This window comes from Onthophagus taurus, chromosome 7 (assembly GCF_036711975.1).
Source record: "Onthophagus taurus isolate NC chromosome 7, IU_Otau_3.0, whole genome shotgun sequence".
In the NCBI taxonomy this organism is placed as follows: domain Eukaryota; kingdom Metazoa; phylum Arthropoda; class Insecta; order Coleoptera; family Scarabaeidae; genus Onthophagus; species Onthophagus taurus.
This window is the reverse complement of record NC_091972.1, coordinates 37,157,125-37,182,089: the sequence shown is the minus strand read 5'-3', so window position 1 is coordinate 37,182,089 and position 24,965 is coordinate 37,157,125. Positions and strand designations below refer to the sequence as shown.

General features: G+C 32.4%; 2 protein-coding genes across 3 annotated transcripts; both read left to right on the top strand.

Annotated features, from left to right (window-relative positions):
* The first annotated feature begins 562 nt into the window (after positions 1 to 562).
* On the top strand, positions 563 to 21,806 carry LOC111424274 (cullin 1). 2 transcript variants are annotated; one of them, XM_023057787.2, is made up of 13 exons: positions 563 to 655; positions 804 to 867; positions 1,181 to 1,546; positions 1,602 to 1,820; positions 7,562 to 7,816; positions 7,867 to 8,160; positions 8,214 to 8,477; positions 13,564 to 13,743; positions 13,802 to 13,951; positions 14,008 to 14,126; positions 14,700 to 14,921; positions 14,978 to 15,197; positions 21,411 to 21,806. In XM_023057787.2, the coding sequence occupies exons 3-13, from the start codon at positions 1,232 to 1,234 to the stop codon at positions 21,489 to 21,491; spliced, it is 2,319 nt and encodes a 772-aa protein (XP_022913555.1). In that variant the 5' UTR covers positions 563 to 655; positions 804 to 867; positions 1,181 to 1,231; the 3' UTR covers positions 21,492 to 21,806. The 2 variants fall into 2 exon arrangements, with proteins under 2 accessions (XP_022913555.1, XP_022913538.1); XM_023057770.2 differs by having other exon boundaries at positions 726 to 867.
* A 736-nt stretch (positions 21,807 to 22,542) lies between these two features.
* On the top strand, positions 22,543 to 24,174 carry LOC111424294 (leucine-rich repeat-containing protein 71-like). Its single transcript, XM_023057796.2, has 2 exons — positions 22,543 to 22,827; positions 22,877 to 24,174. Exons 1-2 carry the CDS (start codon positions 22,612 to 22,614, stop codon positions 24,119 to 24,121), a joined length of 1,461 nt encoding a protein of 486 aa, XP_022913564.2. The 5' UTR covers positions 22,543 to 22,611; the 3' UTR covers positions 24,122 to 24,174.
* The last annotated feature ends 791 nt before the right edge of the window (positions 24,175 to 24,965 follow it).

Here is a 24,965-nt window from a genome sequence, read left to right as displayed (position 1 = left end):
AGCAGATTTGACCATAATCAACAGTCACACAGTAACTTTCCCCTTCGTTAAGTCTCCTGCGTCCTTGTAGAACAAGCGGTTCTTTGTAAACAATTATCATCAATGCAAATCTAGATCTGACATTTTTATCTATAAGATCTCTTGCAATTTCAGTATTAATCGTGGTTCTTATTCTAATACAAAGACACAAAATTAGACTTTTTAATAAAAATTAGTAAAACGTATAAATGTCCTTTAAAACTAGATTGTAATAATAATTTCTTAAAAATTACTTAAAGTTTAATTACTAATTTAAATGTCAACGAAGCCTATCTTCACACTATATAAATTTTTAATATCTGATTACAAAACTTTCTACTTTTCAAATTTAAGTATTTTAATTAAACAATTATTATTAATTTTATTTCGAATAAAAATAAAGTTAATATATTTAAATTAAAATTCTATAATTAAAATTTCTTTTATTAGCTAATTTCACTTGACACATAATTTTTTGACATATCTTCTTATTGAGAAGTGTAGCCAACCGATTTAGATTTTTAGTGACTAAACCATTTTCGTTTAATTTAATCACGCGTTAAAATAAACTTTAAATTCAAGATTTCGTTATAGCGCAAATCATAAAAGGCGATAACAATTAAAGTTTGTTTTAAATGTAAGTTTAATTAGTCGGATTTCGTATAAAATTCGCTTTTTCAATTTCTTTATTCTATTGTTGGCTGTAGCTGTCAATTCTTCTGATATCTCGGAAAATAAAACAACAAATTAGTACCTTATAGTAAATATTAATAACAAATTACAAGTTCCAGGTAGTAAATACGTTTTGCAAAGCTGTTGTTTTAAAATTGCTGTTATGTTTTAACCTTGGTGAGTACCATGCCGTTTTTAACCCAGACGTAACCATATATGCATTACATTTTCCTTAACAAAAGACGAGGAATCCACGCGATTTCGGACGTTATTTTTGGGATTTGTGATGGTAATCTTATCCTGATCATTTATCCCTGTTCATATACACCCAATTTATCGCCTAATTTTTTTTATTAATTACCCCTCATTCAACCTTATTGACAAATCAAATTTTAATTGTTTTTCCTATATTGTGAAATACAAAAGAGAAATTTAAATTTGGCCTTCATACAGATTTTAATACAATTAATTTTTATTAATATGTTTTCAGTATATAAATAAATCAAATCGAATCTGTATACTGTGCACTTAAATTGGAACCATGTCAAATCGAAGTACAGCAATGAGTGGGAGCTATGGAACCGGATTGAAACCCATTGATTTGGATCAGATCTGGGAAGAACTTAATCAAGGGATAGAATATGTGTATAGTTTTCAAAAGATTTCTTGTCCCCAATATATGCAATTATATTCATATGTTCATGACTATTGTACTTCTGTGCATAAAAGTAATGAAAGGAGTGCTTCTATTGCTAAAGGAAAGAAAAATTTAACCGGAGGTGCCCAATTGGTTGGGTGGGAATTATATCAAAGACTTAAACAGTTTCTTAAGAATTATGCCATATTGAAATTACAGGTACATTTTCTTTAATGATCTTGAGTATTAAAAAAATAAGTTTTTGTGTTATTAGGAAGGAGTAAATCTAATGGATGAAGATGTATTAAACTTTTATACTCAACAATGGGACAGATATCGTTTTAGTAGTAAAGCGATAAGTGGAATTTGTGCATACTTGAATAGACATTGGGTGAAAAGGGAGTGTGAGGAAGGTCGTAAAGGCATCTATGAAATTTATCAGTTAGCGTTAGTAACGTGGCGAGATAATCTCTTTAAACAATTACACAAACAAGTTAGTACTAAAATTTTTATTTAAATACTTTAAAATCTCAATATAACGGACGCCCTTAGAACTTACTTCAGATATAATAGACAAAATATTTTTAAATCATACAAAATACATTAATACATTAACACTAAACATACAGAGACTTAATATATACCTATTTGCAGTGCAACCAGTCAAATGACTGATTTTTAAAAAAAGACTATTAATATAAAATTAAATGATCTCTTCCTCAGTTTTCAATTAGATATAGTTAGTACCAGTTTCAATATACAAAAATCATCACCAGCTAAATAGTCAAATAATTAAGAACAGTCACAAAAGATAAAATAATTTAAAAACCTAAAACAGTAGAAGATAAAATTGTAAAGCAACGACATTAAACAACACTACAGGTTAAAAAAAATGGTTAAAATATTTTTTTTCAATGAAAAATGATCTGAAATCTCTTCTCCCCCTGTTAATCTACTGTCCAGATAAACGTCAACCTGAACCAGATACAACCGTTAGATAAGCACAAACTTGATATATCTGACAGAGAATTTGTTTCTTTTTTTCTTCTCCCTCACTTGGCGATAGAAGATGATGATAGATAATATCGTTAATTTGACTGTTTATCCTCACTTCGCCAAGGTTGATTGCTGGCGAGGCGCTGGATATGCTATTTAAATCAACACAAACCTTGTATAAAAATCGGTTCTGTCTTCAACAAGCAGTTTTAGTCTTCTGATCGCAGTATTTCGTCTTCTTCAAGCAATTTCTAGTATATTGAAAGCAGTACCTACCCTTGTACAAGCACTATCTATATTCTGCAAGTAGCTGTTGCTTCCTACCAACCATATCTAGTCTTCTACAAGCAATTTTTTGTATATTAGAAGCAGTAACTAATCTTCAATACATAATATCTGTCTTCAACAAGCAGTTTTAGTCTTCTGACCGCAGTATTTCGTCTTCTTCAAGCAATTTCTAGTATATTGAAAGCCGTACCTAGCCTTCTACAAGTACTATCTGTATTCTGCAAGTAGCTGTTGTTTCCTACCAACCATATCTAGTCTTCTACAAGCAATTTCTTGTATATTAGAAGCAGTAACTAGCCTCAATACATAATATCTGTCTTCAACATGCAGTTTTAGTCTTCTGACCGCAGTATTTCGTCTTCTTCAAGCAATTTCTAGTATATTGAAAGCAGTACCTACCCTTCTACAAGCACTATCTGTATTCTGCAAGTAGCTGTTGCTTCCTACCAACCATATCTATTCTTCTACAAGCAGTATCTGGTATATTAGAAGCAGTAACTAACCTTCAATGCATAATATCTGTCTTCAACATGCAGTTTTAGTCTTCTGACCGCAGTATTTCGTCTTCTTCAAGCAATTTCTAGTATATTGAAAGCAGTACCTACCCTTCTACAAGCACTATCTGTATTCTGCAAGTAGCTCTTGCTTTCTACTAACCATATCTAGTCTTCTACAAGCAATTTCTTGTATATTAGAAGCAGTAACTAGCCTTCAATACAAAATATCTGTCTTCAACATGCAGTTTTAGTCTTTTGCGAGCAATTTCTAGTATATTGAAAGCAGTACCTACCCTTCTATAAGCACTATCTGTATTCTGCAAGTAGCTATTGCTTCCTACTAACCATATCTAGTCTTCTACAAGCAATTTTTTGTACATTAGAAGCAGTAATTAACCTTCAATGCATAATATCTGTCTATAACATGCAGTTCTAGTCTTGTACAAGCAATTTCTAGTATATTGAAAGCAGTACCTACCCTTCTACAAGTACTATCTGTACTCTGCAAGTAGCTGTTACTTCCTACTAACCATATCTAGTCTTCTACAAACAATTTCTTGTATATTAGAAGCAGTAACTAACCTTCAATACATAATATCTGTCTTCAACATGCAGTTTTAGTCAGTTCTGCAAGCAGTTTTCAGTATATCGTAAGCAGTATCTAGCGTTCATCATTCATTTTTTTTTAACCTGTAGTGTCGTTTAATGTCGTCTGCTTTACAATTTTATTTTCCGCTGTTTTAGTTTTTTAAATTATTTTATCTTTCGTCACTTTTCTTAAGTATTTGACTATTTAGCTGATGATGATATAACAATAACTGAGGAAGAGATCATTTAATTTTTACCTTACTTTAACATATACACCTCAGTAATTATGGATTTATTACAAGGAAATATTAAACAAAGTAACTTTAAGGTAATAATTAAACAAAACTGTATTTTTCCCACCATTATAAACAACAAAAACTTTTTAATAGCTAATTCATTGAGCTCTGCAGTTTTTACAGAGGCAAGGAGGTTCCAATGTACATTTTCCACAAACGTATTTCCCACATTTAGAACAGATTTTTGTGGTTTTATTGTCTTTACAATACTTTATTTGGCATGTTTTACGTTTATTAGAATCTGTTGTTGTATTAGTCGATGTTATTTCCGTATTTGTTATTGTTATTTCGTTTTCTCTGGCTTCTCAATAATCAGTGGCAAGTTCTACTGCTAACTGCAGTAAAAAATCTTGTCTAGATATATTTTGTCCCGTCGTTTCCTTATGTAATATCCGAGCATTTATGTCTGCTAAATTAAGGATATTGAAAAATATTTGGAGAGGGCATCTATGAGACTTTGAATTTAGTTCGGTTATAATATGAAATGGTCTCAGGTAAACTTTTATCCTTTTTTTTTTCAATTTTCACAGATCTATGTTTGGAGCTAAGTAAAAGTACTTTTTTCTTTGACTTACTTTTATAAATTGTAAGAGTACAATTATGTAACTTGAAAACTTTCGTTGAAAACCGTTTCATATTATCTTAATAATATGAAATGGTTATCATATTATCTTAATAATATGAAATGTAATATGTCTTTTGTATCCACTGTGCTTCCTTTGATGAGTTCGTTTGTAGTTACCTGTGTTTGTTCTTCCTTTTCTGTTACTTCAGAATTGGTTAATTTCCAGTTATGGACAAGAAAAGTAATTTTACCAGCCCTCTCTGTTTCCAGCCTATTCCTTTTCTTGCTATGTGTCCACAAAAATGTGCTGAATGTCCGTTCTGTGGTCGCTGAAGGTACTGGGGCTGATAAAATCCTAACAGCAACCTTATTCAGATTGGACCTGCTACATAGGATCTTCCACCATGCAACTGGTTCATGGTTCATTCATGTTTAGTACACTGGTCCACAAGAACCTTTTTGCCCACAATCTATGATTTGATTTATAATTTGCCAAATCTGCCATTGCGTCTATTTCCTCCGACGGTGATAAACTGCTTCGTTTAGAACAAGGATTCAGTAGATGATGAATCGGACTTGTAGCAAATTTCTTGCGATTAAATATCTTTTGAGTTATTGCATCTTCCTCTTCCTCAGATGTGCAAAAATTTGAAATGCTACGTATAATTTTTAGTTCTATTTCAGAGAGTGCACTTTGTGGATAATCGGGGTGTTTAATTCTAGGGTAGTTATTAGTAAAACAATAGGGTCCAGAATGTTACGAATTTGTTGTACTTGCCCCCAGAAAGTGTCATCTAGTAAACGAGTTTTTATATCATTATCCAATGACGTTGCCTTTTCGTGAACAACTAAAGTTTGATGACTGATTTTGTTGGATATTAAGCTTTCCATGCAGTAGAGATGGCTTCGCCATCGCGTTTGGCATGGTAGTTTCAAACTAACTTCACGCTCCTTCGTTTTGCTTATTTGCACAAGTAGAAAAAATAAGATTTGGGATCGTTTTATTACATTAATTATGTTGTGTAGCGTTTTTATTAAGTTCTGTATAGGTGGAAAATTTAAGATATTGATGCACAGAAGATGAAGAGTATGAGCTAAGCAACCCAGTGGTACGATATAAGTATAGTCGTCTTGTAGAAGCCTTCAATGCCTTTTTCATGTTAGCAGCAATGTCTCCGATTACCACAAGGAACTTTTCGGCGCTAAATTTATCAATCTTCTTTATTTCACTATTAAGATATTCTGCTGTGTGTTTGCTAGACCCTGTAGAAATAAAATCCGTAAACACTGGTTCGGGTTTTGATATCACAAAATTTACTATTCCCTCATTTCGTAATTTTCTCCATCCATCATATTGCAAATGAAGAATTTCAACCTGTTTCAGTTGCTGATCAATTATACTTTTCATATACGTATATTCTGTATCCAAAAAAGTTGTGGATAATTTCTTTCTGGTTGGCAAGGTATATATGATCTAAGCTTTTTAAAAAATTTCTCCCACAGTGGGTGTACAACAATAAATAAAGGAGAACCAGTTGCATATATGGCAAGAGCCAGCGTTTTATACATTTTATCTTGTTTATAAAATTGATATTACTAAAAAGCGCGTTTTCATTAACCAAGTTACTAAATCACGCTTTGGGATCTCTCTGCCAGCAAAATATTCCATGGTTCTGGATCTAGATGATACAAATGAACTGGCCGGCGGTGGAGAACACAGAGAGAGGTCGTCTGAGTCTGGTATTAATTGAGGTTCATAAAAGCTATCAGCTCTCGGTTCTCAGGCCAGTAACCAGTACAAGTAGCGCTATAAATTATTTTTACTCCAAGTAATAAGTAACAAGTATTTTTAAAAAGTACTTGGAGTAATAAGTAATTTTACTTGAAACTAAAATTTCAAGTACTCAGTACAAAGTAATTACAACCCTTGAAGAGTACATATATCTTGTATTTTAAATCTTACCTTTCAAATAATTCTCCTGTACTGAGTAATTACACGCGGTAGAACAGTGTTATTCACCTACACTAAGCATTATGAGCTGCACTTGAAATAACCGACTCTGGGCCGGCCAGTCGCCAATCCCTTACAAGAGTTAACATGTTTCTCCGACTGCAACTATCAAAACTTATTGAAACATCAAAAATACAAACTGATTTATTTTGCATAATTTAAATTTTAAAATAGTAAAGAGATGGGATGGGAATTAGGAATGAATTGAACACTATGTAGTGAATGGTTAATGATAAAGTATAAACTATCACTGTTAAGTATATAAGTAATATACGTATGATGATAAATGTTAGATATAAGAAAACTTTAAAAAATCGTTATTTTACTTACTATTGAACGTACTAGAAGTAGATAAACTACTTGGAGTAAACAAATAGTTCTTCAAGTACCTCTTATGTCAAACAAGTAACAAGTATCCAGTACATTTTAAGCTAAATACTGAAAGTACAAGTATTAAGTACCTAGAATTTGAAAGTACTGAGAGTAAACTACTTAAAGTAAAAAAGTACTGAATACTTTACTTGCAGTACATTTTTACTGCAAGTAGCTTAACTCTGGATGCAACATTATTTAAAGCGGTCGGTGTAGTGTTTGTTCTAGTTTGGCACTAGAACTAACACAAGACCTAGAACTAGAATCATTCGGGTTTAGCCGTCTTAAGAGACGTGCGGCTAAATCCGAATGTTTCTAGTTCTAGCTCTAGTGTTAGTTCTAATTTTAATTGTTATTTAGCGTTAGATTTTGGTATATTTTTATTGGTTTAAATATAAAGCCAGATAGACTGAACGCAATGATGTGGATAGCAATCCGAATTTGTGTACATTAAAATTATTCATTCAAACACATAAAAGTGCAAATTAAAAGTTTTTTATATAACGGACTTTTCTCTATAACGGTCACCCCAATCTTCGTATTAGTCCGTTATGTCGATATTTTACTGTATTAAATTATTAATTAAATATCTATATGTGTGATTATTTATTCTTTATTTAGGTGACCAACGCAGTATTAAAATTAATTGAAAAAGAACGCAATGGAGAACCAATTAATACCTGTTTAGTTTCTGGAGTTATAAATTGTTACGTTGAGTTGGGTTTAAATGAGGAAGAACCGGGCGCGAAAGGATCTAATTTATGTGTGTACAAAGAAAGTTTTGAAAATGTGTTCTTGGAAGATACCGAAAGGTATTATATTAGAGAGAGTACTAATTTTCTAGCGCAGAATCCGGTTACTGAGTATATGAAGAAGGTAAATAAAATGATTATTTTAAGCATAAATATTTATTTTTTTATCGCCAGGTTGAACAACGATTACTTGAAGAACAAAAGCGCGTTCAAGTTAATTTGCACGAAAGCACCAGCGAACGATTAGCAAAAACTTGCGAGAGAGTCCTCATTCAAAAACATTTGGAGCTATTCCAAGCCGAGTTTCAACAATTATTAGATGCGGAAAAAGATAGTGATTTAGAAAGGATGTTTAAGTTGGTTGCTCGCATTCCAGAAGGTTTGGGAGAGTTACGATCTTTATTAGAACAGCACATCACCAATCAAGGACTTGCTGCTATTGAGAAATGCGGTGAAAGCGCTCATAATGTAAAATAAATTTATTATTTTTGGCGAATACTATTTAAACATAATTATTTTAGGATCCAAAAATCTATGTTAACACAATTTTGGAAGTCCATAAAAAATACAACGCCCTTGTAATTGTATCTTTTGAAAATGATAGTGGTTTTGTAGCCGCTTTAGACAAAGCTTGTGGACGATTTATAAACGCTAACGCGGTTACAAAGTTCGCAAATTCGAGCACTAAATCACCTGAACTTCTCGCGAAATATTGTGATCTTTTATTGAAAAAATCTAGTAAAAATCCGGAAGAAGCTGAACTCGAAGATACTCTTAATCAAGTGGTATGTAAAAATTAATAATCTAATTATATAGGAGTATGTTATTTTTTTTTTAACTAAAACTATCATTAGAATTAACAGTAAACTTAGAGTTAGACTAGATAGAAAGGAATAATAGTCGTTACTTTAGAAAGGTTTTGATAAAATGGACTGCAAAGGGAATTAACTTCTTTTTTTAACCTTTTGGAAATAACTTTATTCGTTCTTTAGGGCAAACAATTCAATTTAAAAAACAAAGTTCAGAATTAAAATTACATAAAAAGAAATAAAATTAGTAAACACTTACACATTGGAGGCATATTAAAACGTGCTTGGTTTTAATAACAAATATTTAGGAAGCCTGGAGAGCAGATTAACATCTTAAAGTTATTTAAATTGAACGAATGAATAAAATTAACACCAAGGTTGCCAATGACCAAACCATTATCTTGGATTGGTACCCTATAGCTTCATATTCAGGTGGATTCATAAACTTTCACTCTAATTATCCTATTAATCAAAAGATTAACCGTATATTGTCGCCATGTGGGATAGAATTAAATTAATTTTCAACCCTGTTTTTTTCGGAAAGAAATAGGAAAATGTTGTTTAGTATTGTTCTCAATAATAGTTTTCCATCTCGTTTTCTGGGTGGTATTCTTAATCATAACAGTAATATGACCAATAATATTGACAGGACAGCTCCACAACATACAGTTAACCAAGGTTAGATCATTAAATATACAGTGTGTCCGTAAAGTAGCGGTTTAAGGCGATAAAATCATTAGCTTTGTTCCAACCAGCGGTTTGACTCGTCGTGGACTCGTCAAATGCAATCGCACAGTTAAATAATGCAATGAAATCCACTGAAATGTGACGACATTACTTAACATGTGCGATTGCATTTGACGAGTAACGGACGAGTCCGACCGCTTGTTGGAATACACCTATTTAAAGCTATTTATTTAAACCTATTTACCGATTTAAATTTTTTGTTGTAAATTTAAAAATTTTCGGCCATTTTTAAACGAATTATGACGTCATCGATGGAAATCTCCCATTTTTATTACGGAATATGAATGAGGATTTTTGCTGAATCTAATATAGTCAATATTATTGGTTACATAAGAAAATGGTCGAGAAAAATTACTTTAAGTTTAACTACTTCATATTTGCTTGACATGATAAAAATAGCAGTAGGCATGAGTAACTATGGCAACCAATTATTTTAAACAATTTCCTAAGTGTCAAAAACTGATTAGTAAGTAGTTGACCTCTTTAATACAATATATTCTGATCGGCAAGTCATTAGCCAAAATATGGTGAGCTTAGCTGTGACTAAATTTAAAAAGTATGGGCATCTTTCGAAGCATTTCTCAAAGTCTGGCCTAGTAAATATTTCAGGGGAGGTTCAACAAACTGGGTAAGAAATCCCTCATGTTATTGTAGGGGGTATTGGATCCAATTTAAACATCAACGGTTCACAAAATTTTAAAACCTGCAAAATATCATTCCTAATAGTAATTCGTAGTTTTTGCAATGACGACGAAAACTTTGTCAAAGGATAATTTTTTCCGACGAGGGAACAGTTACATTGAGTGGACAAGTAAATAGACTAGAATTGTCATTATTGGGCTACCCAAAATCCAAATTAATTGAGGATATCTTAACTGGAAAGAAATGTTTAAATTTTTTCAAAACGATGCCATTCCTTCCATCCATATAATGTTGACCCAACTCAATTCCAACAACATGGGGCGCCACCACTTTCAAGAAGCTTTACTAAATCAGTTTTTGACACTCAAGGGAATTGTTTAAAATAATTGGTTACCATAGTTGTTCATGGCTATTACTATTTTTATCATTTATATCAATTTGAAATAGTTAAACTTTAAAGTAATTTTTCTCGAAAATTGTCTTATGTAACCAATATTAATATTACCTGTACTAGATTCAGAAAAAAATCCTCTTTCGCCGTCATAAAAATGGGGGATTGTTATTTGACAAAAATATCGATCCCTTATCTGAGGTTTCCTAACACCAACAATTTAAATCTTTCCTGTTTATTTTCAAGAATTAAAGATCCTATACCGACGTTATTTAGGTCAAATATCACCTATAAAATTCCATGCAGCAATAGCGATATTTCGTATAACAGAGATATCTTATAATGAAAAATGAATGCTTCAGTTGCGCATCATGTTAAGGAAGGGCAAACATAAGATATTTGATTTTGACAGTACTTCTATCTTGTATTCTAAAAATGGTATATATTAATAAGGAGGTTGGATCTGTGAATTTTAGAATTAAGCTCAATATATGCTTTCTTGATTGCTAATGATTGATCTCACGGTAACAACACTTAAAAAAATGGAGGAATTTGCGATCTGAATTACTTGGCCAAACTTCACCAACATGATGTTAGGAACAAAACTGTAATAAAAGTTGCTATGAACATGTGTCGAAAAATGCTTCCTTAAAAAGTAACGCACAAATTCAAAAATTGTGATTAATTAGTAACAAATTTTACTTCATTTATTTTTGTATGGTTAGACTAATTAGCTTGTTATTCCTACCAAGTTTTATCCCAGTTAATTATTAATTGTCAGACAAAAACAATGTTACATTTTGAAAACTAGATATAAATTTCACTAGCTAATAAATGGCAGATCTACATTTCATGTATGAGCGCCCAAATTTTAACAGCAATTTAGCTCGAAGGTTTTATACCGAAACATTTCCGAATCGAAGATGTCCAGCTAAAGGGACTTGCGGCAATCCAATAACGTCTTCGTGAAACAAAATGTTTTAAACGGAATACTTCAGATTGTGGGGTTTCAAGGAGTTCTTCCAGAACACCTGCGTTTGAAGAAGATGTACTCGATTGAATTGCAGAGAATTTTAAAACCATTACCAGGAAATTATCTTTAAAAGTAAATGTACAGAATGGAGAGTTTTGCATAAACAGCTGCTTTACCCATACAATCTACATATAGTCTTAATGATGCTAATTTTCGACCACAAATGCTATTTTGATTTCTGGTTTCTTCAGCAGTGCATCATTCGGAACCTCCAATCCATTGTGCTTTTTAGAGATGAAACAAAATTTACTAGAGATGCAATTATGAATTTTCATAATGACATCAAATCGCGCTATTAGACAATCAAAACACCAACAAACTTATTCATGAAAAAAAGGGCAAAATTACAGACATTTTTTGAAAATGATCTACCTATCTTACTTGTTGGCGTTCCGTTTGAAACACGCTTAACTTATGGTTTATGCATGACGGTGCTTTCACGTTTTCATTTCAGTTACATATTTAGATATAACATTACAGTAATATGGGCTTAGTAATAAAGGCTTGAACCAAAATTAATGCTAACACAAAAAATACATCTATTCAACCGTATTTATTAAACTCTATGAAACAATAAATATTAATAAGCAACATATTATTTAACTGTTTTACAATGTATGTATGTCTTTTTCTTCAGAATTTCTTGATTACATTCCATCGATTGTAGTATATTCTTTTTAACTGTCATTACGCGCTCTTCATTGTAATCTATTTCCTCTAAAATTTCTATGTCATTCTATATGAAATTAAGTGCTTCTGTCAATTTTGCAATGGTTAGGACTTTTCCCGGTTGTGCTAGTTCAACATTATTTTCTAAATTTTCATTTATTTGCTGGATTTCAATCAGTTCGTAAAGGGTAAGCTCCTCATCATGTGACTCTGAGCGCAATGACATATTCGCTATCAAGCTCCAAATCGACTTGCTTTCTTAAAGTAACAATATTTGCTGCTATTTTGAGTATAGGATCGTTTTCTAGTACTGTTTCAGGTACTAGTACTAGTACTGAACAGTACTAGTACTAGTACTGTTCAATGTCCTTAGAGGAACAGTACTGTTCTACTTCCGGAATAAAATGATTTCCAAATTAATGGCAATTCTGATTTTGTTTTATTCTTTAGGGCTCTAAGGTTTTCAGAGCGATACACCAACAAAGGTTTTAGTTTACAATCGCCAGCAGCATTTCCACGAAGCATAACTATTAATTGATCTTTCGATGCTTTGAATCCTGGAAATATTTTTTCTTGACGTCCAATGAACGTTCATTGAGGCATTTTGTTCCAGATAAGCTCTGTCTCGTCTGCATTAAATATAGTCTGTGTGCTATAACCGCCTTCTTCTATTAACTTCTTTAATGCGATAGGAAAAGCAGATATTATCGGCACTTGCTGCTTCCCCACTCCCTGCAATAAAACCAACCACCTACAAAAATTTAATCTTTTCATTTGCCTGGCTTGATTACGTATTCTGGTTTACTACACATTTTTGACATTCACTTTATAATTTGTGTGCCAATTCACATGTTTTCATGCCTTCTTCAAAATCCTTCACAATACCGTGTTTTACTCCGAGCTAAAGCTCAAGTGTTACTGAGCGAAGTAGGGGAAGAACCGCCTAACTACGCATCTATGGGTTTACGTAAGTCGAGGTATTACTGTACTCTTCTTTTTATCTAATTTCATCTCATTTTCGATTAATACCAATCCATATAATGATATATTCTTCAAAGTCTTTTTCACTTCCAGCTAGAATTGCGATATCATCTGCAAAACCACATTCAGAAACACTAATTGTTTTAAACTCTTGTAGCCTAGAACATTGGTTTACTATTGTTAGGGTCTCTTTGATCAGTTTATCCATAAAGGTTATAAATAATAACCTTTATCTTGCTGCTTCTATAGTAACAAATTCTTTGGATAGTTTATTTTATACTTTTTTTCTTGACACTTTATCAAAGGCCTTTTCCATGTCTAAGAATGCTATATAAACTGCTATAAGAATGCTCTAACATGGAAAATGTTAGTTAACTTGACGAAGTCTTCTCCACCCAGATTTGACAAAAACAACTTAGTTGACAATTAGACACTAATTAGTTATTAATTATCTTTTCATATATATTATGTCAAACTCTTACTGATTTCGTCACTTCGTTTCAAAGTTTCTAGTTCTACTGTTAGTTCTAGTTTTAGATCAATTAATACCGTGAAAACCTACATACTTTTATATCTAATTATTTTTGTGTTTTTTTTAGATGGTTGTATTCAAATATATTGAAGACAAAGACGTTTTCCAAAAGTTTTATAGTAAGATGTTAGCTAAAAGACTCGTGCAACACATGTCGGCTAGTGATGACGCTGAAGCTTCTATGATATCGAAATTGAAACAAGCCTGTGGGTTTGAATATACTTCAAAATTACAACGAATGTTCCAAGTAAAATTAAAATAATTCTTTCTTTTTAATTTTTTATTAAAATTTGATTTTATTCTAGGATATTGGCGTTTCGAAAGATTTGAATGAACAGTTCCGCGCGCATCTTAAAAATTCAAACGAAGCTCTTGATATAGATTTTAGCATACAAGTGCTTTCATCGGGATCTTGGCCTTTTCAACAATCATTTTCATTTGGATTACCCTCAGAAGTAAATAAATACAATTTTATTTCTAATTATTTTATGACCATTCTTTTTTTATTTAGCTCGAACGCAGTGTACATAGATTTACTACATTTTACTCAGCTCAACATTCTGGTAGAAAATTAAATTGGTTATATAATATGTCCAAAGGAGAATTATTAACTAATTGTTTCAAAAATAGGTATTTTTTATTTTTCCATTAATCCTTTATTGTAATACATAATATACAACTTACACACTAAAACCCCCTCCTTTTCCCCCTAACCGACATGATCCCATTTCGTTTACCCACAGCATATGATCAATTGTCTCTCAATCATCCCCACACAATCTACACGTTCTTACCTCATCCTCCACCAAATATTTTGTACCCCTCTTCACATTTCTCCATCAAATACCCTGACATTTCCTCTGTCGTTGAAACCATATACTTATTATTGTATCTCCCCTCTACCACTTGAGCACGACGTTCTTGGAAGGTAGAGTTCCAACTCCTTCCACAACGTTGATCCTTCTCTCCTCTTCTAAATCTACTTTTAACCAACACTCTTTATCTAGTTTCCCTGCTCAACACCAAGACCCAGCTCCAATATCTTTCCTGGATCTCTTCCATCTTGTGTACCATCTAACTCCACATTTTCACTCCATAAATTATCACACTCCTCACCAATCCATCAAACTCATCAACTGGAATAATGTACTATTTAATTTTTCAGTTATAATTGCGAATAGTAAAGTTTGAAATAAATTTTAGGTATACACTTCAAGCTAGTACCTTCCAAATGGCTGTGCTCTTACAATTCAACGTTTCCGAAAGTTGGACGGTATCACAACTTAGCGATAATACCCAAATCAAGCCGGACTTTATGGTTCAGGTGCTTCAAATTTTGCTCAAGGCGAAACTTTTGTCATCGGACGACGATGATATGGATCTGAGACCGGAATCGATTGTGTCTTTATATTTAGGTTATAAAAAGTACGTCCGTATAATTTAAAAATTTTTTTTTATTGCATTATTTTTTGTCGTTTTAGTAAAAAACTTCGCGTAAATATAAATATCCCGATGAAAACGGAACTAAAACTTGAACAGGAAACGACGCATAAGCACATTGAGGAAGATCGAAAGTTGCTTATTCAGGCTGCTATTGTGCGCATTATGAAAATGAGGAAGGTGCTTAAGCACCAACAGCTCGTCGCCGAAGTTTTGAATCAACTTTCAACTAGATTCAAACCAAAGGTGCACATAATTAAGGTAAGTAAAAAGAATTTTGGAAGTTAGAAATCTATAAAATTGTTACTTTGCACAACAAGTATAAGTAACTGATTTAATTAAGTGGTCTAATAGTGGTTAGAAAATTGGAGAAATATAACCTCATACAAACAAAATCGCGTATGTTTGTCGATAATTCCTGTAATGCGTTTTGTTCGCATTTTAAATGAAATAGAGTAATCACATCAAGTAGTGTCAACCCCAAAACATAGGGAGAATGTTAACCTTAGTGTATCTAGCAGTGCTACTTATCACTTCTTCTGAGAATGACCTCTTTACATCACTGAGGTATGCGCTGAATGAACTTATTGAGGACACCTGTGTGGATGTTCTATGAGTTCACATCCTGAATTCGAACATGAATTTTTTATATGGGTTTTCCTACTTATTCAGATTATTACTCTGGGTGAGTAACTCCATGGCCATGATATGTTTCTTCTTTATTCATCAACAAGAGATAGTTAAAACCTTTAAACCAATCTTGGTGCCATCATGTTGGAAAAATATCTTGACCAACTCATGGACAGTGTTTCACAGTGGACCATGATGTTTATGATGCCAACAATGTACTTGCAACCCGTCCATAGCGATACATGGGAATCATTAATCCTCCACCCTTGATGGTTATGAGGTGGTTCTTATTCTTAGACTGTATTTTAATTATGGTCACCAATACAGCTCAACTTGGAACCGTTTATAAGTGGATCAAATAATGTGAATTCTCATTTGAAAAAGTCAAGTTAGGGATCATATCTCAGTTTTCGAATACTAGCCTGTACATTTCAATTATAACTAAAAAAATGCGCCTTAAAAAAATAACAGAACAGCTGAAATCAATATCCAATCTGACCCAAAGGTGTTTTGGGCTTTTACTAAGTCTAAAAAGCATGCGGAATTCCTTCTACGATATCATGGAGTGGAACTGTTGTCGGTGACGGTGTCGAGGTTTGCTCATTGTTAACTGATTTCTTTTCTTCGGTTTCTGTTGATCCTTCTCCAATGCAGCAGAGTGTAGATTGTGTGGAAACGGATACCCTTCCTTTGGGTCAGATGCAATTTGACAGGATTGAGGTTGAGGAGGGAGTAGGAATAATTATAACAGAGGAACTAAATAAAAGAGTAAATAAGTATGCACCATCCTGGAATTGGGAATTGACCTAAACGGAAAGGTGAATGTAATTCAAATCTATGCACCAACAGAAGGGACAGAAGAAGAACAAAAACGAGATTTTTACTCAAGTCTGCAGAAAACCTTCGATAAATCCAGAGAACAAGGAGAGGAAGTGATTATTATGGGAGACTGGAATGCGAGAATAGGTAATGATATATACAAGTGGGAGGTAGTATAGGAGAATATGGAGATCAAGGAGAGGCAGTGATGAATAGAAATGGGCAAAGAATGCTAGAATTTTGTCAAATAAACGACTTATTGATTGGGAACACTATGTGAAGTCAGATGAAGATAAATATACGTTTGTTGCGAAAGAAAAGAATGCTAAGAGTATTATTGATTACATCACATACACCCGGAATCTCCAAAACAGAGTCGCGGAGGTAAAGACTGAAGCAGAAACAGAAATGGGAACCAACCACAGACTAGTTATAGCAACTATTAATAATATAGACATCGAAAAAGAAGAGATGAAAACATACACGAAAATAAACATCCATAAACAAAGGCAGGAGGAAGAAAGACTAAAATACCAAGAAAAACAAACAACGAATTTCAAAAACTGGAACAAACAGAGAATTTAACACTGGATGAGAGGTGGAGAATTTTTAAAGAGATAATGCGAAATAAAGCTATGGAGGTGTAATATAATAATCAGACAAAGAGAACACAAGAGTGGAATGAAGAGGTTGGATAGACAATCAAGAAAAAGAAAAAGTCATGGACGAAATATATAAGAACGAATTCGGAAGAAGATAGAGCATATTATAGAACGAAGAGATGTAGCTAAGAATATGGTAAGGGAGGCGAAAAAGAAAAGTTGGGAAGATTTCGGAACAAACTTAAGTGAAACATACGGATCGAATGACATGAAATTCTGGAATCAAATAAGAAAACTGAAGGGAGACCAAAGGAAACAAATAAAAGCCGTCAAAGACAAATATATCGAGATAAAAACAACTACAAGGGAAATTCTAGACATATGGGCGGATTTTTATGCAGAAAAGTTCAAGGATAGAAAACGGACACAAATAATGCTAGAGCCATAGCAACTGAAGAGATAACAATGGAAGAATGAGGAGAGGCAATGATGAAGTCAAGGGCATAGTACAACTGAAAGGAGAAACATCAAAAACTTTTGAAAGGAACAAGGGAATAAAACATGGCGATCTCCTAACCCCCTTATTATTTATAATATTAATGCACAGAGTGATAAAAATACAAGAACGAGAACAAACAAATATTAAACAGTAACAGGTTATAAAAGTTTGGAATCAGTAAAAATAGATAATTTACTATATGCTGACGACATAGTGCTGATAGCAGATGGCAAGGAAGTTGCTTAAGATATGGACAGAGGAAATTGAAAAGATAGGTCTAGAATTGAACGCAAATAAATCTAAAATCGTGATAATACATAAAAAGGAAATAAAAAATAATCCGAAAGAAATATTTATTAAGGAACAAAAATAGAAGAAGTTTCATCATATGAGTAGTTAAATGCAAGAATAAGGAAAACAAACAACTTATATCAGAACCATTTTTCGGAAGAAGGAGATAGATAAAAAGATAAAATTGAAAGTGTACAACTCCGTGGCTGTTCCAATGTTAATATGCCAGTGAATCATGGACACTCCAAGATAAAAAAGAAGGAAAGATCATAGCAATGGAAATGAAATTTTTACGGAAAATAGTCGGGAAGACGAAGTGGGATAGGATAAGGACTGAGGAAATAAGACGGGAGTAGATCAAGAGGAGATAATCAGCAAAATAAAGAGAAAGCAACTAAACTGGTACGCCCACATAATAGGGCCGATTAAGAAGCCGATTAGAAAGACCGTCTTTCAAAAAATCGATAATCTAAATTAAATTAGACGGATTAATAACGTTTTTACGTTCGAAAATTGTTTAATTTTGCAATAATTAATGTACAAGTTTAAAATTCCCCGACTCCAGATGACGTTTTAAGTAAGAAGAAAGAAATTACAGACGTTGTATGTTTTGTAGTTAGTTACTGTTTTCTTCTAGCGCATAAGATTCGTAGCATTGTCTCTCTCCAGGAATTTTATTGATTTTTATACGATCCAATCGTACACTCAAATCTGAGTGACGTACTTTGGAGTTCGCGCCCTGTAGTTTCAAACTTTACTATTATTTTTTTTTGGAAAAACAGCCTCAGAATCAAAAATTAAAAAATATAGGGTCAATCAATGTTAAAAAAACATTCGAATAAGCCAATAAAAAAATACTTAACGGCCCTATTAAAATGGAATATAACACAATAGAAAAAAAGGTATTTGAAGCAAAGAATAAGGGTAAGAAAAAGAGGAGAAGACCTAGGAAGAGGTGGGAGGAAAGAATAGCAGAAGTTGGGAAGAAGAGAGGGAAGACTCTAGCAGATGTAAAGGAATTAGCCAGGAACTGGAGGGAGTGGAAGAAGTGGATGGTGGAATAAGAAAAGATTTATCCGACGCCATTAGGCATAAGGATCAGGAGAAGAAAATTGTTAATTCCTTATCATTGTGAACTATAATCATAATAATAACCACTTTATTGATGTCAAAAAAAAAAAAACAAATATCATTTTACAAGCGAAAGGCAATTTACACATTGTAACTAACTAGCATTTTGACATCAAAACGAGCAGCACAGACAAGTCTGATTTAAAGCCACCCCATAAGTAAAGAACAAAAACAAAAAAAAATTCATATATCAAAATAAAAAGAGAGAACGAGAGAAAAAAATACAAAACAAAATAAAATAAACTAAGATTAGAACTAAAACTCGAAGTCTCACTTCGAACCAGTTTCTGAAGAAGGTTGCAACATGGCATCCGAAACGTCAAACCTTTTATTAAAAGACGCACGGCAAAACCCGAAAGTTTCTAGTGTTAGTTCTAGTTTTAGTTCTAATCTTAGTTTAATTCGCACCGGCCGTGAAAGCCTTCGTACTTATAAAATAAAATAAGATAATAAACTCCAGAATGGCAATAGATCACCTGTAATTAACAATAAGAGAGCTCATTCAAGAGACAGGCGGGTGAAACTCAGAGATCACTGGTTCGCACAAAATCAAATTACTTTTGCAGAATAGACATATCTCTTTCTAAAACTAAACCGGCTAAGTAGTGTGTAATTAAATGGTATACTATTCAGAATTGTAGCTGCTAAATAAGAGAACGAACGTTTAAATAATTCGTGACGGTGAGTAGGAATAAAAATCACATTTTTGTGTCTTAAATTCAAATTATGCACATCAGTTCTACAGGTAATTTTTTCGTACAAGCAAGGAGGAGTCTTAGTAGTTACTATTTGATGTAGACGACACGCCAGATGAAGGGAACGTCTACGAGTCATATCTGAGGCAAGACTTCTGCACTCTCTGAACTCTTAATGAGTCAACAGCAGTAGGTCAAGACCCATACACCAAGTCACAGTGATGAAATAGAGAAAGAATCAGCGAATCACACAATAACAACTTAGTTTCCCTATTCAACATCTGCCTACTTGGGTATAACATTTTTAATTTGCCATACGACTGTCGTATCAAATTGTTGATATGATTATTAAACCGTAAATCTCTGTCAATTGTTAAACCCAAAACTTTGAGTTTATACACGATTGGTACAGGATTGTGAAGTATCTCAACATCCAAAAACAGCTTTCTGTAACTCTTCGCACCCAAAACAATCATAGAACACTTCAATGGATTCAATCTGAGTTGGTGTGCCTCAGACATAACAGCCACATGATCTAAATCAGAATTTATTAGATTCACTGCTTCCTTAATTTGATTGAGTGGAAAGGAGTAATAAACTACATTGTCATCTGCAAAGAAGTGATATTTGCAATATTTAAGGCAATCAGGAAGAAAAGATGTGTAAATAGAAAATAAATCTGGGGACAATATAGATCCCTGTGGTACGCCTGATTTCACCTCCAATACATCAGACAACTCATCATCCATTCTTACTCTTTGTGTTCTGTGACTCAGGTAATTCCTCAACGTTTCAACCGACCCATCACTCAAGTCAACATGGTAAAGAATAGTAATTAGTAATTAACTTGTATACAACCGGTTGTTTGTGGTACAGTAATATTGGGTTCGACTTGTTTCTGTACCCACTTGAAATAAATAGATAAAATATTTATAGAGCATGTCATATTTGTACCAAACATTAAAACGCTACGAAACTCGTTATTTCTATCCAGCCTTTTTTGCGTACAAAATAATATGCTGATTTTGGTTTTATATTCTCATCTTTTAGGCCATCTATTCACATGTACATACCACAAATTGCATGGTAGCTGTACAAATATGACAAGTAAACGAACCACGAATTATCTTATAGTTGACACCTAATGTTTTAGTAAAGCTTTTTCATATCATTTTGATTCTGGTTGTGTCAATGTTTGTTGTGACTACAACGTGTATAATCTTCTAAATTTACCCTGGTGATTGCCTTTAGCTCGATTGCTTATATATTTTTCAATAGAAACGTTTCTCTTAGATAATTTAATTTCGTTTTTATTTATATGTTAACCTCGATCTTTGTTTTTTGATTGTGATGCATTTTCTCTCAACTCCTTCATCATGTTATCTTATCACCATATCCAGCACTCTTGGCCATGAATTCAAAATATGGATTCACACGCCATGGTGATGAAACTTACATACTTTTTAATATAATTTCTGAAAATGTCGTACTCCAAGTTCATTTTTGAAAAGATTAATGAATTCTTTTAAACCCAAATAACTTATTTTGGGTACTTTTTGAGATACCTGAAGATACGGAATTGTAATACACAATTCTTAATTTAGCAATTTTGACAATTTTTAGTCAATATCAAACAATAGTAAAATCACTTAAAATTTTTTTGTTAAAATTATTGGTTTGAAACTAATCAAATAACGAACAAAGCTTAAATAAACCACTTTAGATAATCACTCTATATATGTAATATTATTAAAATAATTTATGACATTTCTTATAAATTTTAATTATATATATTTTTTCTTTTTAGAAATGCATAGATATATTAATTGAAAAAGAATACCTGGAAAGAACTGAAGGTCAAAAAGACACATACAGCTACCTGGCATGATTCCTCCTCAGAGCGCCTACGTTACTCGTTTAATTAACCTTTTCGAAACGATTAAAAAAAATGAAGCTTTTATTGTGACTGTTTTGTACACGTTACTACGTTTACTTGCCACGCGAAAAAAAAAATAATAACTAAAATAAATAAAATGTAAAAGAAAAACAAAACCACAAATACTATACATATTATACAATTTACATTCGTATACTAATCCCGTAAAAATATAAAAGCGTGCGTAAAATCGGGAGTTTTAAAACGGTTTAATTAATTTAATAAATTTTAACCGAATATATTACGCCAAAAAAAGGCACTGGAAATTAAGAGAAAGTTCCAAATCTCCCCCAAAACATATACACACGGTTGTAAACTAGTAAAGGCTGTATATCAATTGTATATATTGTAGCTTTTTAAAGTTTAGTGATTTCGAAACAAAAAATATAAATTTATTTATCTCTCTTGAGTGTGTTGTTATTTCGTTTTTCTTCTTGTTTTTTTTTTTTTATTAAATTGGATTTTGGGGCGGCTCGTGTGCAATTTGCCAAAAAAATAACATCAAAAGTATTAAAAATATACAATTAAAATTAAGAAACGTGGCGTAATGCGGAACTTAAAGTAACAAAAATTAAAAATGACTCTCTGTGGTGTATTCTCCTTTCTCTCATTGTAAATAGCTTCTAAAATCGATAATGATGTAGGTTTAAGTGAGTATTTTTGTTGTTGAAATGCGATTTAAATGAATTTTAGCACTGAAAATATATGATTTTAAATAAATCGAGATAAAAAAAATCATTTGAAGAAGAAGCTGCGTGAACTGAATGGAAATAACGGTTTTCTTCTTTTAGGAGACGAGTTTTATGTATGAAATAAAATAAACTATTTAAGTGTTCTTAGGTAAATTTCTTAATTATTATTCTTTTTATTTTATTGTTCTTTTTTTCTTCTTAAGTTAATATCAACGGTTTTGTATAATCTATCCTTATTTTTTTCGGTTGATTGTATTATTGTTAAATTGTGCTAATCTTGTTTCTCTTTTACTCCATCGTATGTTTTCATTGTATTATAAAACTTTGACACAATAAATTTTTTAAAAACATCTAGAAACTTATTTTATAATCAGTCAATTATGTCAAAATCAGGAATATCATCAATAACCGGATTATCTTCGTCGAAACTCCGAAGAAACTCGAAAAAACAATCTACGATTTCAACAAACGATGGTTTTAAAGAAATGTTTTATGATATGTGTCAAGAATTAAACATGGAATCTTTTCCAACGATAAAATGTTTATTATCAGAACCAACTCCGTTTATATTTCAAGAAGTCGGATCAGCCGTCGAGGTAAATAAATTAATTATTACAATAAAAATTAATTTGCTATTAATTATAGGTAGCTTCGAGACAAAGTTCAATCGCATCAAAACGCCAATCATCAAAACAACTTGATATGAATCCATCGCGAACTGAATCCGAAATAACCACTACAGATGAAGAAATTAGGCTGATTTATCCATTTCGAGATTCCGCAACAAGTTTAATTTGTAAACAATTTAAAATGAAAGATGCAATTATGGGTGCTCTACAAAAAACATTACCCAAATTCGACACAATACGAGTATTAAAATTAGAATTTTGCCAACTAACATTACCCCAAGTAAAAGCAATAAAATTCCTCCTTGTTGCAAACCCAAACATAATCGACGTCAGTTTAGATGGAAATTACATCCCAAAACATCCCCAATACATTCTTGGAAAAGGCACAAACATTCGACACCTTTCATTAAGATTCTGCAAACTCACAGATAAAGGAGTGTTTCGATTTAAAAGGCCGCTTCAATCTCCGTACGAAAGAACAATATTAACGTTAAATTTATCGAGTAATTTAATAACCGACGTTGGTGCTAAACATTTAGCCGATGAATTAAGAACAAATAGAACTCTAATGTATTTAAATTTATCGGATAATTTAATAACCGACGTGGGGTTAATACATTTAATGAAAACGTTAAGAAAATTTCCATTAAATCACGAAGAAATCGTTTTAAGACGACAAAAAAATTTGCATCGGCTTCAACTAAAAGAAGAAATCCGCTATGATATAACAAAATCAAGAAAAAGTGATAGCAATTTAAGCAGTGTAAGTTTAATTAAAAGTGATACTAGCTCGAAAAGATCTTGCAGCTCAGCAAGAATGAGAGTAGCTACTACTTCGAGTCAAAGACGACGGAGTTCCGCTGATAGTCATAAAAGCTTAGAGAGTCTCATATTATCAAAATTACCAAAAGATCCATATCCGTTCGTTTATGAATGTTCTACGGAGGATAAAAATATTTATTGCAGCGGAAATTCGCGATTACAATGTTTAAACTTGTCGTTTAATAAAATAACTGATGATGGGCTCGATTTTGTTAAGGATACGTTAAGGGAGTTGCAATTGCAAAGAGTTTTTGCTGAAGATGGGGAAAACCGATTATTAAAAATTATTCTATATGGAAATAGTAATATTAAATATCCGGAAATGATTAGTAATAAAAGTAGTAGTATTAGTAGCAAAAGTGCGAGTAGTGGATCGAAAGCATCATCAAGATCCAGTGTAAAAGAACGAAGAATGTTTGCTAGTAAAATAATTATTTAATTTATTATATTATTATTAAATTGTTTGAGCTAAAATTATGCTTATTTCGAGTATTTTGGGCGAAATATACTTTTACTTTTGTAATATTAACAGAACAGAAACAGATTTACTATACAAAAAAAATAGTGAGTCTTAGACACATACTACATAGAAGTGACAAATCAGCATCACTACATACAGTGCACGTTAAATGTAAGACCTCCATCTTTTCTCAACACCTGTATTGGTGCCAATAATAGTTATCCTCTGATACTCCGGCACCGTATTTACGAAAGGTCAGCCAAAAGCAAAATCCTTCTACGATAGCTGAAGAGCAACAACACGACGTTTCACACTTCCAAATATTTCCGCATAAGAGGGACATGTTTTCCTAAATATTTGATTTCTCCATCCTCAAAATCCTACCAGAAAAAATGGATCACATCCTAAACACACGTACGTTTTGGGATCACGTTAAAAACTCCTAATCGAATGTAAGTCAATGTAGTCTAACCCAAGGTAATTGTGTGGGGTCACCACATAATTCTTAGAAATCCAAATTCCTTATAAATTTATTGAATAATCTTGGAAATTATCTGGAGATGTTTTAGAATCCCCTGGAAGACGTTAGAAATTCCAGATATCTTTCAAATTCGTTCAAGTTTTTTTCGATATTCCATATAGTTTCGCAGAAAATAGCGATTTAGTAGGATGCAGTTATTTCGAAAACGACCTGGCGGATTTCAACGCTGTTTTTACCAAAATATGTCAAATAATGTCGGTTATCGGATTGCGTAATCAGTTTTTCAAAATTACGGCTCCCTAATTTTTGAAGAGCAATTTAATGGAATTACAAATTAAACAG

Coding starts and splice junctions, on each gene's coding strand:
- LOC111424274 (XM_023057787.2), top strand. CDS start 1,232: ATGTCAAATCGAAGTACAGCAATGAGTGGGAGCTATGGAACCGGATTG. Junction 1,821..7,561: donor TTAAACAATTACACAAACAA/GTTAGTACTAAA, acceptor TTCTTTATTTAG/GTGACCAACGCAGTATTAAA. Junction 14,922..14,977: donor TTATATTTAGGTTATAAAAA/GTACGTCCGTAT, acceptor TTGTCGTTTTAG/TAAAAAACTTCGCGTAAATA.
- LOC111424294 (XM_023057796.2), top strand. CDS start 22,612: ATGTCAAAATCAGGAATATCATCAATAACCGGATTATCTTCGTCGAAA. Junction 22,828..22,876: donor AAGTCGGATCAGCCGTCGAG/GTAAATAAATTA, acceptor TATTAATTATAG/GTAGCTTCGAGACAAAGTTC.